Source organism: Danio rerio, chromosome 12, assembly GCF_049306965.1.
Source record: "Danio rerio strain Tuebingen ecotype United States chromosome 12, GRCz12tu, whole genome shotgun sequence".
NCBI classification, from domain to species: domain Eukaryota; kingdom Metazoa; phylum Chordata; class Actinopteri; order Cypriniformes; family Danionidae; genus Danio; species Danio rerio.
Window position 1 is genome coordinate 17,108,308 of NC_133187.1, and position 16,105 is coordinate 17,124,412.

At 36.2% G+C, this 16,105-nt stretch overlaps 1 protein-coding gene across 6 annotated transcripts in view; it reads left to right on the plus strand.

Annotated features, from left to right (window-relative positions):
* arhgap23b (Rho GTPase activating protein 23b) overlaps positions 1-16,105 on the plus strand; it is an 85,072-nt gene that overhangs the window by 50,886 nt on the left and 18,081 nt on the right. For all 6 annotated transcript variants that reach the window (XR_012387893.1, XR_011017403.2, XR_012387894.1 and 3 more), the window contains exons 5-7: positions 3,276-3,354; positions 3,461-3,515; positions 6,253-7,429. Coding sequence is in view for 3 of the 6 variants with exons in the window: in XM_685638.11 (XP_690730.6) it covers positions 3,276-3,354; positions 3,461-3,515; positions 6,253-7,429 (1,311 nt within the window). In the remaining 3 variants the exon portion in view is untranslated. The remainder of the gene's footprint in view (positions 1-3,275; positions 3,355-3,460; positions 3,516-6,252; positions 7,430-16,105) is intronic.

The following is a 16,105-nucleotide window of genomic DNA, read 5'->3' on the forward strand; positions in this document are numbered from 1 at the left end:
ATTCACATTCACAGAGGCCAGCAGTGGTGTTTTTAAAGTTGATCTTGTTAACTGTAGGCCTCGGCCCTCCACCTAGAAAAAAAGAGCAGGTTCCCTCTTCTCCAGGTGGCCTGTCACAGGGTCGCTTCGTGGTCTTTTTACCCAATGTAATGGTGCTCTGAGGCAGTGTACTCCATCCTGCGGGAAGCTTGACACTGCTGCTTGGCTGGTAAAGCAAGCTGCGAAGGTGGAGCAGGTCTTGTGGCCACAGGTGGACACCCTTAGCTATTAGCAGCTGAGATGGATGAGGCGGCGGGGAGAGCAGTTATTTTTTTTTTGAGCTCACTGATAGATAACCTCTCCCATCGCCTTCAACTGCTCTTTTACCGTCAAGAACTACAGTAGGTAAAGTCCCCAAAGGTGTCAGCCTTAAAAATAAATTTATTCCTGCCAAAATTAAACAAATAACACTTTGTCCAGAAGAACAAATAAATATATAGGAAATACAGTGAAAATTTCCCTAGTCCATTAAAAATAACTTGATAAATATTTTTAAAAGAAAAGAAGTTGCACAGGATGGCAAATAATTTTGCCCTCAACTGTATATATTTGTTATGTGAATGTATCATTCAGTCAATTTTGTTTGGAATATAATTGAGTCCTTAATTTTTACTTCTAAGAGATATAAAAAGCATAAATAGTCCTCACTTTAGATTTTAATTCCTGAAAACTTTGAATTGTTTATTAATAATTTACTTATTCTGAATGATCTTAAATTATTATTATTCAACTAAAAATGAATCATTACCAAAGTATAAAAATGCAATCCTTAAGCACATTATATATGTGCCCATAAGTCAAGTACAGCATTTGTAACTGTAGTTATTAATTGCATACTAATGCCTATCAATGTAGTTGTAACTGTAGTATGCTGGACAACAGAGGTGGGGATAAAATGTGACACCGGTCAAATGGGTACAAACAGTATCATAGAGGTAATCCAGAAGTGTAGTCTCAGGCGAATGGTCAGCACAGGCAGCAAAGAAGTAAGTAAGTAAATAAAGTAATGTGTATTTATATAGCGCATTTATTGTGTATGGCCATACACCCAAAGCGCTTCACAATCATGAGGGGGGTCTCTCCACACCACCACCCAGTGGCGTAGCGGACGGGCCCGCAGGGCACGCACCGCGGGGGGGCCCCGCGTGATTAGGGGGCCCCGCGTCGTCGTGATTTTCAATGATTAAAAATCCACCGGCGAACGCAATAATCAAACTCTTGGGAACAACTGTGGTCGGAACCAAAGTTCACACGTCTGTGTTCTCTGAACACCTCTCAAGCGCTGGACTACTTCATTCTGATTGCTTGCCGCCAATGTTGCCAACTTAGCGACTTTGTCACTAGATTTAGCGACTTTTCAGACCCCCTTAGCGACAAATCTAGTGACTTTTTTGTGTTATTGGAGATTTTTTTTAGACTGTCATTTGTCCATACTGTACCGTCCCTACTCTTCTCAACAAGCTGCGTGTGATGCCGCCGGCCCCTCCCCCGCCTCACAGCACTGACAGGCGGCCCAGTCAGTCCTCTACAGCAGCCTCTCTCACCTGCAGCCCGAGAGCAGATCACCCCTCTGCATACTGACGACAAATGATTTAGCACAGGCAGTGTGAAGGTATTTCTCTTGTACAGTCAAACCGATGTACTTCTACTTTATTTTAACATTTTAATTGGACCGTTTATTCTTTTCTTGTTCACAATCACAGATATTAGTGACAGTTTCTGAACTTGTCTGAGTTTATTACATATGAGAGATTACTGCACATTCACTACATATCTATAATGACATACTGTATTCAAACAGCAATAAATTTAGTAAATAAACATGCTTATATAAAGTGTAGTGCAATTATAAATGCCCCTTTATTAACCATAGGCTGTTAAACAAACAGAAACGGTAGAACGTGATGACGCCAGTGATATGCAAATTGACGTATGACGTCAGCTTTGTCACATATAAACATGGAAAAAATAGTTTGAACGGCTTATTTTTAATTATATATTGATAATTATGAAGAATGAAGTAGAATTAGGGTCTTCCTGGTAGATCCTTCGCTGAAGTTCTCATTTCTTTAGCAATCTGCATAGGCTAGATTGCTGGTGATCGTGACAGTATTGTTGATGCCTTACACATGATTAAATAACGATTTGCTAATGCTTACAGACTGATTCATAGTGTGCTGTTATTATAAAGTGTCACCATTGTTTTTTGTTCTTAATCTCTCTGTCGTTCATTTCTTTTTGTTCTGCTTTTGTTTTGTTAAAGGTGCAGTAGGTGATCTGCCAAAAAGCTAACCGTTTAGCATATTATCTTCGGAAGGCGGGGAGGGACTGTGATTCAAAGCCACACCCCCTGAAATCGCGAGTGTGTGCAACAGCCGACAGACAACCCCCTAATTCAGGTCATTCGCCAGTTAGTTGGTCCCAGCACCGTGCAGGAATCACATTTATTATACTTAGCCACACTTACATGCTATTTCAGAGCGAATATTCAGAGTAGCATGGTAAACAGTATAGGAAGGCTGTAATTGTTCAAAAATGACCCAATGTGTATATAAAGCAACTTCAGCTCAGTAAAGCAGGCTAGGCGGAATAGCGCTATTTACTGGTGTTTTGTTGTTAAACTAAATATAAATCTACTTTATAGATGCTGTCAAAGAACCTTATGAATCTGAAAATAATCCCATCAATCTTTCACCAGGAGATTTCAGTGGCTGAACAACACGTCTGTGCATATGAGTCATTCATAACAAAACACAATCTAACATAAAATAGTTTAAAAACAGAACATTACCTGTCTAACAGTGATACTTCAGCCATGGTGTCATCTTTCCTCCAGCGTGCTAAAGTAACTCCAATATTGATTCAGGTATTTAAAAGTTTCAATTCAGCATTAAATAGCTTTACATCAGTCTTGTGTTTTTTATTCTCCAATAAAATGAAAGCAGAGGTGGGGTTTCCGTTTAGGTGCCTGCAGTGTTTGTGTTGTCAAGGGCACATTTGGTGTGATCAGCCCCTTAGAACGGAAAAGCGCGTTCAGTGTGATCAGCCCCAAAGTATCAACATCACAAGATGTCTGGCCTATTGTACAAGAATTAAAGAACTAGATGACCCCTACTTGCATGGTCAAGGTTCAAGACCATACGTCATCAATACCGAATTTTGATATTTGAAATATGTCATGCCCTTATTCACCTCATCAGCATAAAATTCTGATAAATGTGTGTGCTTTTTTTTAGGTGACAGACTAGTGAGGGTGAATGGGGAAAGTGTGCTGGGGAAAACGTTCTCTCAGGTCATAGCATTGATTCAGAATAGGTGTGGTTACTTTAACTATATATTATTTAATGAGCCATACTTGCAAGGAAAAGTACATTTGTGTCCAAAGCGAATATGTGCTCCATAACCAGGTTTGTTTGTTTAGTGACAATGTGCTGGAGTTGTCCATCATGCCAAAAGATGAGGATGTGCTACAGCTGGTAAGTTAAAGCATAACATTTCTTCTTTCTGACACTTTCTTCTTCGTTCTTCACCTTTTTACTTGTTATGGTTGGTTACTGTTGGTTACTGTCCAGTTAATGAAATCTGAAAGCACATTTTCAAATTTGCTTAGGGTTACTTTAGTTGTGGTTCACGTTATAAGGTTGTAAACTTTATTTTATTATTGTTTCCTTTGACTTATTCCCTTATTTATCAGGGGTCGCCACAGCGGAACGAATTGCCAACGGCTCGGCATATGTTTTACATAGAGGATGCCCATACATTCTTTCTCACAAACACATACACAATGGCCAATTTAGTCCAATTCACCTATACCACATGTATTTGGGCTTTGGGGGAAACGAGAGCACCTGGGGTCTGTTCTTCATACGCGGATTACTCAGTTAGCTGGATTTGGTTATTGACTATGTGACATAATCCAGGATCGTTTTGTTCTTCAAGAGTTGTTGTCACAGCAACAGTTCTGCTAGCTCAAACCTGGTCGGAAGCAGATTCAATTCATATAAACAGGATTAGATCGGCTCAGTTCAAGCAAAGATAATGCAGAAAGTATGTACCGAATTCAGATATTTTTTTACAGTAGTAGTTATAAACACTTGGGAAAATAGTAAATATTTTTAAACTATATATGAAGTTATAGCTATTAATAAAACAAATAAAGTTTTATTTATTAATAAAACTTGTGCAATCTTCACCCCCGATGAAAATGAAAGTACAAAGACTGCCACCTGGTGGTGCAAAGAGAAAACTTGTCGATATTAACTTTTTTAGATCGCTTTAGTACAATTTGTGTATGATAATAGACATGCACAATATGTGACTTTTTTTAAAGCAATAATACATTTATGCATTCATAAACATGTTTTGACAGTTAATATGATGGTGATTTGATGCTTTATAAAAGTTGCAGACACCTTTACCAATATCAAAATGCTTTTGTAAACATCTCGTTATTCTTTACACCAATTTAAAAAAAAATGGCTACTATAATACTACTATGGGTACTATAATAAGGAAATCCGCTCTAACTGTAAAACTAAATAAATTGGTCTCAACACATGAAAAGGCCAATCATGCAGGCCACTACAAGGTGTAAAGTTATTGCAAGAAAAAATATTTAACTAATTGTTTCCTATGAATTTTATGTAATTTTGCTCACATAATTAATTCAATATTAATCAGATGATGTCATTACGCTGCTGTGCCATCAGCCAATCGTTGCATTGCTGATCATGATTTCGAGGATCGATGGATCGGTCCTTCACAACACACGCCACGCAGCGATCTCAGATCAGTTCATCCAGACATTTTAATCTAATTCACAAACTTGTTTGAAGAACCAAATTAGCCAGAGATCAGTCATCAAGATTAAAAGATCCAGGATCTGCCAAATCATCCTAGATCATTTAAGCAAGGTATGAAGAACGGACCCCTGGAGGAAAGCCACAAAAACAAGAGGAGAACATGCAAACTCCACACAGAACACATCAATAATTTAGGATATTTTTAAACAATGTATTATTTAAAAGTAATTAAATGCATAAGCTTGTAACAATTTTATGAGGCAATAATTAAATTTTTATCAGGTCCAATTAATAAAATAAATAGCCAACATTAAATGAATAAATAATTAACAGCAACAACATCAACAATAGTACAGTACAACTATAACAATCGTAATACACTCTAAACTAATTTATTGTAATCATTTTTATTTTAGTGCACATTTTTCATCTGGCATAGCACAGGTTAAGTACACTTGGATAGTCCTAAGTTTATCTTAAAAACTACTAAAGTCTAACTACAAAAGCTTTGAGCAAAAAGTGAACTCTTCAAGAACATAAAGTAAGTGTAAATTTATAAAATGTATTTCAATGCACTTTTTGCATGGTGGTAATTATTGTATTATTTTAGGTGTACTTAAGTGTCACATTGGAAAAATGCAATTCAATTGGTAATTTCAAATGCATTCAAATTATTCTTTTAAGTAATACTTTTACATTTTTGAATCACATTTTTTAAGTAGTACACTTTATTGCTATATACTAAAAATAAATTTAAATACATATATAAAAAAACTTCCATTTAATTGATATCCAAAATAACTATGTAAAAGTGACCTTTGAATTATTTTATAGCATTCAAATGATACTTTTTAAGAAATACACGTAGGGAGCGACGCGGTGGCGCAGTAGGTGGTGCTGTCACCTCACAACAAGAAGGTTGCTGGTTCGAGCTTCAGCTGGGTCAGTTGGCATTTCTGTGTGGAGTTTGCATGTTCTCCTTGCGCGGGTTTTCCCCACAAGTTCAAAGACATGCGGTTCAGGTGAAGTGGCTAAGCTAAAATTGTCCATAGTGTATGTGTTTGAATGAGTGTGTGGATGTTTCCCAGTGATGGGTTGTGGCTGAAAGGGCATCCGCTTTGTAAAACATGTGCTGGAAAAGTTGGCGATTCATTTCGCTGTGGTGACCCCAGATTAATAAATGGACTAAGCCGAAAAAAATAAATTAATGAATTAAATAATGAATTGTCATTCTGAAATGAAATTATTTAAGGTAAATTTAATGTATCAGTACTTGGGGTTTCTGTGGTTCCTTAAACCTGTATTTTAATTTTATGTCAACAAAATGTTGTGTTTTATCTTTTATTCTCAAGCACATCTTTATTTACAATTAACACAACTCATTGAGTTTGCTTTCTCTATTATTATACAGGCATATTCTCAAGATGCCTACTTGAGAGGGAATGAGCCATACACTGGAGAAACACAAAACCTTCCCGATCCTCCTCCAGTCTGTAACTTAAACAGCAAATCTCCCTCAACATCGCAGAACCATGCTATTCCTGTTAACATGAACTCTGAGATTGTTGTAGTGTCTCAACCTTCCCCTCACTGCCTGATTCGTCACCGCATCTGCTCTTCATCCTCAGGTGGGAAAACAAACCTGCTGGACTTCCACTTTGCCAACCACAATGCAGCTATTGCCTCTGCCTCACTAGTTCACCCTAGGAAAGCCAGTCTTCCCCAAGGTCACAGTGAACTGTGCCACCAAGGTCTGTCAGACTGGTACTATAGCCAAGTAGACCAATCAAGCCTTGGCAATTCCCATCATTACCAGAGCAGCTCTCAAGACAGGCTTTATGAACTGGGACTGGCACCAGGAGGGTCTCGTGGTGGTCGGACACACAACTCATCTCAGGATGCCCTACTACATTACAGTGCAGTGATGGGGATCCACCATTCACCTTGCACAGATTCTTATGGTCTTGGGAGAACAAGTAAACTCTCTAGCCATTCCTGTTCTGAAAACTTGCTAGCTGCTTATGCTTCGTACGAGCAGAGCTTTGGTCATTCACTGGAAACTCTAGAAAAGGCATCCATTCTGATCTCACCCCATTATAAAATACCAACACAGCCTCATGAAATCACTCAGCTAATCAGGGTAGCGGAGTGCAAAAGTATTGCCAATAATCACACAAATGGTTCCGCAGTTTTGCAACCATCAGGTGAGGGTTTAAGGCAAAAACAGCAGCCAGCTGTTCACATCAGACATTTACCTGCACAATATGTTGAGGGTCAGATGGTTGGCTGCCACACCTCCATTCCAAAAACCATCCCACTGCAGAATCCATCCTCCATCACTCCCTCTGCTGCAGAGTCCCAAGAGCCCCAACGCTCACTGGTCACTGTGTTTACTGAGGAACCTTTACAGCTTAAAAAAAATCTCCCCTCAGGAATTGAGACACACCATTGTACTTCTGTGAATTTTATTAAACCCCTTTCAGCTAAAGTTCTTCCCTCAAGGTCAGAATATTCTGTACACAAAACTAATAGTGGCATTACACCCTCATCTGTGGAGCAGGACTCCTTGGCTGTCATCCCATTCAAAGGTCAGTATATATCACTTTGAATAATGGAAAATAACTATGTTTACATTTAGTCATTTAGTTTATTTTACTTTATTAAGTTCAGTTCATTGGATCATGTATGGGCCTAAACAAATTTGCTTGTTTGATTGTTGTTGTTTTTTACAAGAGTTAAAAACAAAATGGTTTGATCTTATACACTTTTTTTCTTTTTTTAATTTCTTTCATTGTGAAGAATACTAACATACACAATCAGTTAACCAAAATACCATGCTAGTGTAGTCATCTTGCTAACATACGACAAACAAAAACACAGTGATGTTTCCCGGCTAACAGGGAACATTCAGTAACGTTCATTAAAAATTATGTAACTGTAAACTTGCAACTTTATTAAAATAGAATTTCTGAAACATTCTAGTACCACTGATAGAAAAAGGGTCTCAACAATGTACTTGGAATGTAGTCATTGATGATTATACTTTTCGTTTTTTGGATTTCCAGTTCAACATAATTATTTTTATGGTTATAGTTCAAGAAATGAGTTGTGGAGTTTGTGGTGACTAAAATCCTAAATGAATAACTGGCTGACAGTTCCATGTAGCATGCAAGTAATCATCAGCATCTAGTATGCATTGTGAGAAACTGTTGCTTAAGACTATTTTTTACTATATTTGACTATATGAGTTGAATATTTGCATTGTTAGTCATGGAAAATGTATAAGCACAAGTTGTTGTTGTTTTTTTTCCAGAAGTCGGTGTTGGTGCCGCTGCTAATTGTAATGTTGTACCGATATTTATTATTATTTTGTGAAAGGTTAAAAGTCTTTTGATGTTGGTGAGTTTCATTAACTTTTTCATCAGCTGAGAATTATTCAGCGGGGTTGTTTAATGTATTCATTTTTCATTTATTAACAGATTTTGTTTGTTGATATTGAAAATACACTGGGGCGGCACAGTGGCTCAGTGGTTAGCAAAGGTCATAAAGGTCGCTGTTTTGAGTATCTTACTCCCCATGTTAGCATGGGTTTTCGTCTGGGTGCTCCGGTTTACCCCACAGTCCAGAGACATGCTCTATAAGTGAATTGGGTTAACAAATTGGCTATAGTGTATGACTATGTGTGTAAATGCAAGAGTGTATGGTTGTTTCCCAGTACTGGGTTGCAGCTGTAAGGGCTGTGTAAAACATATACCGCAATAGTTGATTGCTCATTCAGCTGTGGTGACCCTAATAAATAAGGTACTAAGCCGATTGAAAAAGAATGAATTAATTAATGAATGAATGAATGAATGAAAATTCACTGAAAAAGTCAATTGGATTTACTTGATTTAATTGTGTACATCAGTTCCACATTATGGCGAGGCAGTGGTGCAGTGGGTAGCACAATTCACACAGCAAAATGGGAGCTAGTTTGAGTCTCGACTCACCTAAAGTTGGCATTTTCTTCCTGTGTTTGCGTGGGTTTCCTCCGGGTGCTCTGGTTTCCGCCACAGTCCAAAGACATGCTCTATAGGTGAATTGGGTAAGCTAAATTGGCCATAGTGTATGTGTGTGAATGAGAATGTTTAGATGTTTCTCAGTGATGGGTTGCTGCTGTAAGGGCATCCGCTGTGTAAACAAATGATGGATAAGTTGGCGGTTTATTCTGCTGTTTTGAACCCTGATTAATATAGGGACTAAGCCGAAAAGAAACTGAATGAATGAGTTCCACGTTATTTAGTTTGGTTAATTTAAAATGTTCTGTAGAACTAAGTCTTAATGTCACAAGAGATACTGAAAAGGTTTGGGAAAACATTGTTGGAACTGATTAATTGGATGGTGGGTGGCATGATCACCTCACAGCTAGAAGGTAGCTGGTTGGAATCCAGGCTGGGCCAGGACGCATTTCTGTGTGGAGTTTGCATGTTTTCCCAGTGGTTTCCCAGTGGTTCCCTTGGGTTTTCTCCTGGTGCTCTGGTTTCCCCCACCGTTTAAAGACATGCAAGGTGAACTGAATAAACTAACAGTGTAAGTGTGTGTGTATGGAGTGTATGGGTTTTCCCAGTGCTGTATACTTCATGCTTAATAATCAGAGCTATTTTTAATTGAATAGAGCATCCCTTCCATAACAATAAACAAGAAACTTAAAACATACATTTGGTAAGACAAGAAAAGCACAAATAATAATAGATTATTACAAGAGTAGATGAGAAGAATAGATAAGTTACAAGAGTAGAAAAAAAACATGTTTTGCACAACAATTATCAAAAAGGAGTCTTGAAAACGTAATTAATTAAAAGGATTTAAAAATGACAGAAAAAATATCACATCATTAAAATATATTACTGAAAAGTTTGTGTGTTTGTAGGGGGAGGTCAGTAAGTTCTTGTCAATAGTTTTATATATGCTTTAATGGACCATTTATGATGTTCTGTTTTGTACAATAATTACTGACTAAAGAGTCTTCAAAACAAACAAATGAAGTGTAGAAGGGACCTGTAAATTTTTTTTTAAAAGATTACATTATTAAAACATATTAAAGAAAATTAATCAGAGTTTCTGGAAAATTTAAATAATAAATATGTTATGTTTAACACATATATTTTACAAAAGTGTTTAATATATCTAATTTTGATTTTATCAAGACTGGCCTTTCAGTTATTTCAAGCAAACTGTTCACAGAAATGTATATCAGAATCATTATTAACAAATTAAAAAATGCAAGTTAATAATATGTCCTTTTAAACTGAAAACAAATTATAAAAAAAGTTTTTGTTGAAGCTCTTTTTAAATTCTTTTTGAAATCGACTCCCTGCCCCACTGCACAACGGCTCTTATAAAATATTAAAGCCTTGTACACCACATAATGACAGTAAAAATTACACAACTCAGATCTTCTATCAGATAAGTTTGAGATTATTTCTGCTGATTACACTTGATAAATCAGAGTTAAATAACTTTAGACCAAATGACCGTCTGTTCGATCAGGTTTTTTGAGGCAACTTTAACATTAGCTCGGACAAACCCTCATGCAATTATACTTAAAAACACGTCGTATCACATTATTTCAACAAATAAAAAATATACATTTTGCAAATTTCATATTGGAAGCACTTGAAAGGGAAATATACCATAACTGCTAAACAAAGTCAACATTTAAGTACATTTTAAGCAATCATAGTGAAAAACGGTATCAAAACACTCACTCAGCACAAGTGTTCTTCTAAAAAAAATATATAAATGTGATATATTTGTCCTCAAAACATTGTCTGACAATACAGGGGTTGGACAATGAAATTGAAACACTGGCCAAATTAGTGTTGAAGGTTTCGTGGCTAAATTTGACCAGACTGGTGGACAATCTTCAATGATTGCAGATTCCACAAGTAAAGCTGCGGTCACACTGGACTTCTATTGCCATAGACTTCCATTCATATGCACACGTCAGACCAGAAACACAAAGTCATGCGTCAAGTTTCGCAGGTCGCTGTGGTGCGAAGTTCAAGCTTGGTGAACTCTGACCTGCAAAATTGCATCACTTGACTGCGTGAGACCAATTTAGGATCAAAACATGACCTCTCTGGACAGAAATTTAAAACATGGAGTAATCGCTTGCTTTCTTAAATGTCTAATCATCTTGTTTATTGCCAACCCCTTTCACAGTGCCGCACAACAGAATTTCGCATGCTCAATTTCTGACCGCAGCTTAAGAGCAGAGTGTGAAGGTATAATTAGCAGAGCAATGGCACAGTTTTGCTTGAAATTTTGCAATCGAACAACATTATGGGTGATTAAAACTAGACAAATGGTTAATATGTGTCTTGCTGGCGCATCTGTGTCCAAGACAGCAAGTCTTTGTTATGTATCAAGAGCCACTTTATGCAGGCTAGTGTCAGCATACCACCAAGAAGGACAAACCACACACAACAGGAGACTGTAATGTAGCTGTAGACACAAGGGAAAGCTGTCCGAAAGGGAACACACAGCAAGACTGGTGACGGAGTGATTTGATGAACATGAAAGTGAAGTTGAACATATCCCATGTGCTGCACAGTCACCAGATCTGAATATTATTGAGCCACTATGGGGGTGTTTTGGAGAAGCAAGGAAATGTTTTTCCCACCAGCATCACGTAGTGACCTGGCCACTATTCTCCAAAAATAATTGCTCAAAATTCCTCTCGCCACTCTGTAGGACTTGTATCATTGCCAAAACAAATTGATGCTGTATGGGCCCCAAAAAGGCCCTACATAATACTAATACATTTTTTTAGTTTCAGTTTCATTGTCCAAACCCTGTATATATATATTGTAGGGATGGATTTTAGTATTTAATGTGCCCTGCGATTAAACAATAAAAACTCTGGAGTCTGAACAAGAGGACATCTGAGAAAGTACCCAGGATAGCCTTTGACACATTCTTGCCCTCTTCTCTGCTGAGCTGGACCTTTCCTTCCCCTCATGGACCTTTCCTTCTCTTCTTGCTAACTAAGCCATAGCCATATCACCCTGCAGCCCAAGCAAGGCTGAGCCTGGTCAGTACCTGGATGGCCACTAGGGAACACTAGGTTGCTGTTGGAAGTGGTGTTAGTGAGGCCAGCAGGGGGCGCTGCTGCAAAATTGCAGGGGGCGCTGCTGTGGTCTGTGTGAGTCCTAATGAACCAGTAAAAGTGAAGGGGACACTATACTATCAGTGGGCGCCGTCTTTCAAATGAGACGTTAAACCGAGGTCCTGACTCTCTGTGGTCATTAAAAATCCCATGGCACTTCTCGTGAAAGAGCAAGGGTGTAACCCCGGTGTCCTGGCCAAAGTCCCTCTATCGGCCCTTATGATCATGGCCTCCCAATCATACCCTTCCACCGAATTGGCTCTATCACTGTCTCTCCACTCCACCAATAGCTGGTGTGTGGTGAGCGCACTGGCGCCGTTGTCTTGTGGCAGCCGTCGCATCATCCAAGTGGATGCTGCAAAGTGATGCTGTGGTGGTGTGGAGAGACCCCCCCTAATGATTGTGTGAAGTGCTTTGGGTGTATGGCCATACAAATAAATGCGCTATACAAATACACATTACAAAAATACACATTACATTACATTAAATATAAATAGTCAGGTGTGACTGGTAATGAAATGTTGTTCCCTCTTGTAGAGTGGTTTGTTGTGGAAGCCCTCTACAAAGATCATTGATAATATTTGTTTTAGCTTCAAACAGATGAGTAACCCTTGCTAACTCTTACAAAAGAACCATTTCTAACACTCCTTGGGTATTTAAAGATAAGGTTGAAATGTGTCATGGCGTGAGTCTGAATCCAGACTGGCCTATATTGCAGAGCTCTCAAGCTCAACACTATGTATAATTTAATCTTGACTATCCACGTGTACTTTTATATTTATCTGTGAGTAATTGATTTATTATTTATGAATTATTGTTTGACACGATATTTGGCATGAAACACTTATCCGGAATATAAAGTGTTAACTTTTGATTTATTCTGATTTCTCCAGAAGTCATTATTTCCAGTAGATTATGTGGAGTCTACATTTATCATTTAAGTGTACAGAGCTGGAGACACGACAGCATGAAGACTTTTTTTAATTTCTGTTTAAACACTGTTGTTAATAATTGTATGAAAATGACTGAATTAACTAGTACAATTAGCAGGAGCCAACCGGAACAAGAGAAATTAGTTAACCCTGCATCCTCTGACTAACCTCAGAATGTTGAGATCCATGTGTCCACGAGAAATAGCACAAACATGGGTTATGAAACTCTAAGTGGCCCTAATGAATGTATACATTAATCAACATTTGAAATGAATTAAAATGTTTTTTTAAAATTGTCCTAGGACAAGAATGGGTGTTGTCCAATATTTTGAGGACAATTATTTTGATGTAAGGTGATGATCTACTTCAAATGTTGACTACAGTAATTTAAGACTATGTAATCAGATTCAAAACTGTAAATTGAATAATGAATGAGAAATGATCCGTTCCTAATTAGACACAGAATTAGAAAAAGTCTAAATTTAATGATCATTTAAAATTGGGGTCAGATTAAATTAGTAGTTGGAAACAAGTATAAATAAATTCTAGTAAATACCAGATTTTTTTTAGAAGAACTAGAAAAGGCATATATGCATTTAATCTTTAACCATTCATCTGATTTCATCATTAGGCTGATAGAATGTAATGCTAAAACATAAAAAAGTGAGGACTGTTTAGGCTTTATAAATACCTATAAATGACAATTAAACCTCAGTATCAAATGAAAAATAAATATTTGCAACCTTAACAAAAAAAAAAAAAAAATATATATATATATATATATATATATATATATATATATATATATATATATATATATATATATATACTGTACAGTTTAAACTGCTAAAGTGTAAAAAAAATACAAAATATATTTTTTTAATAAAAGATAAAAAACAAAAACTACATAATAATATAACAATTTAACAGTATGTTAAAACATTGCAATGATATTCAGTAGTATTTAAATGTAGTAAAAGTGTGTAAAAGTTATTATTGCAAAGATTTATTTTTATTTGATAAAGTTTCATTTGTGGATCTTGAAATGATAAATTATGATATGAATGAAACTCTTAGATAATACTGCAATACGTAATTGAGTAATGAAGAATTAATCATCGACTAAGCATGAAAATACAATTTATTATGCACATTATAGATGTGCTTATATGTCAAGAATACAGCACTTGTATTGTAATTATACACTTGGTACTTATGTCCATTAATGCAGAGTTAATTCTTAACAAATGATAATTTGATTAATCATTTGCAAATGCTTAATGAGTAATTCATAGTCTGCAGTTATTGTTTAATTATTTGGGATGAAATACTGATGTTTACTGATATGAAGAGATTTGGTGCATCTGACCTAGTGGCATGTTTTAATTATGACATGAAATATTAGACTTGAACAACCTCAACAGCTCATACACTTGGGTTATTTTATTATAAAGAAGGAACACAACAGGAGAACAGTGTTATCTTAATATGTGTAAGTTGTATTATAATTGTGTTTCTTATGAAAAAATGAGATGACTTCTGACCTACTGTATATACTCCTTCATGAGTATTTCATAGTCTTTATTTAGATGTACACAGAAAGTGCTCTGACAATGCAGCCTCTCCAAGTTACTGAGTTACACCATACTAAAGGGTAAATTATTTACAAGCATCATAAATACAGATAACAAACCTCGTGGATAGTAGCCATCAGTTTCTAAATTTATGTCCTGCAATTCTTTCTTTTTTCCAGTAGATAATGGCCAGCTTACCTTTAAGATTATAGTAAGGATAGTTTTCATGTTTAAAACTATATTCAGTGTCATTTATTGACATCTGAAAACAAAAGTGTTTAGGCTAACTCTGCATGGACATGAATAATGCACTAATTAGACTGAATTAGGTAAATGAATTACTGTTTTTTTCACCACTGTCTGTAGACAATATTTTTTTTTCATTTTGTTTGTAATAATTTGATGGTTGTCCCTTTTGAACCTCAGACAGCAATGTCAGTCACTCTTCCTCTAGGCTTTGTTGATTCTCCCCAGCTGAATAATCAAAGTAAAAATTGACTTCAGCCTTCTTTGGATTTTTGACTTGGTTTGGATTTGTATTTTCACCATGTTGGTGTTTTAAAGAATTTATCTTTACTTCAGAACAGCCAGCTGCTCGCAGTGTATGCCGATAGTTTGCAATCTTTTACTGTAGACTGATTTTCCAGCCATAGAATCCAATGATCCATTTTCCTGTAGCTATGGAAGCTTGGTGCTTTTGAGACCTCTTTGTACTCTTCAATTCTAGGGTACACTTTTCACTTCACGACTTCTGCAGCCAAGGATTTCAGAATTTATTATTTTTTTATATAGTTTGGGTTTTGAGTCATGTCACTTATGTTTGGGTTTTGAGTCATGTCACTTATATAAGTGAGATATCATCATTTAAGAACTATTTGTTAATTTTGTATTAACAAAAAAAATGTTTGGAGCTGCTATTTAATTCTTATTCAACAGAAATAGTCATATTTTTTCAATTTATGTGGTGATTGTGTTCATATACCATTGAAAGCAAAATTATTATCCCTCCTGTAAAAAAAAAAAGTTAAATATTTCAAATCATGTGTAACAGAGCAAGGAATTGTTCAGTATTTCCTATAATATGTTTTCTTTTCAAGAAAGTCTCATAAAATAATAATAATAATAATAATAATAATAATAAAAGTAGTTAGAATAAAACTTAACAACTTATTAATGAAGTCAGTTTTTATTTTTGAACCATTTAGGGTCAATATTATTAGCTTTTGGCTGACTTGAGTTTGTACAGCGGAACTGCAATAAAGTGCTCAGGTAAATTTGCTGTACACATTTGTGTCTGTCATTTTGTATTTGTGAATGACATTTTACAGGTACAAAACTATTAATCTGCAGCTTTTAATTTAAAACACAAGTGTTTTGATTATTGTCTGTGCGCAAATCGAGAGATTCACAAATTCACATCAGAGCTGTGATTGTAAATTTTAACCTAGACATATTATCATCCCAAGATCTCACATTAAGATTTGCAAGCTCTCAAGGTTTGCTACTGATTTATCTTCATACAGAACAAACCATTGTTATACATATGACTTGCCTAACCCTATTACCTAATTAACCTGTTTGTCACTTCAAGCTGAATACTAGTAGCTT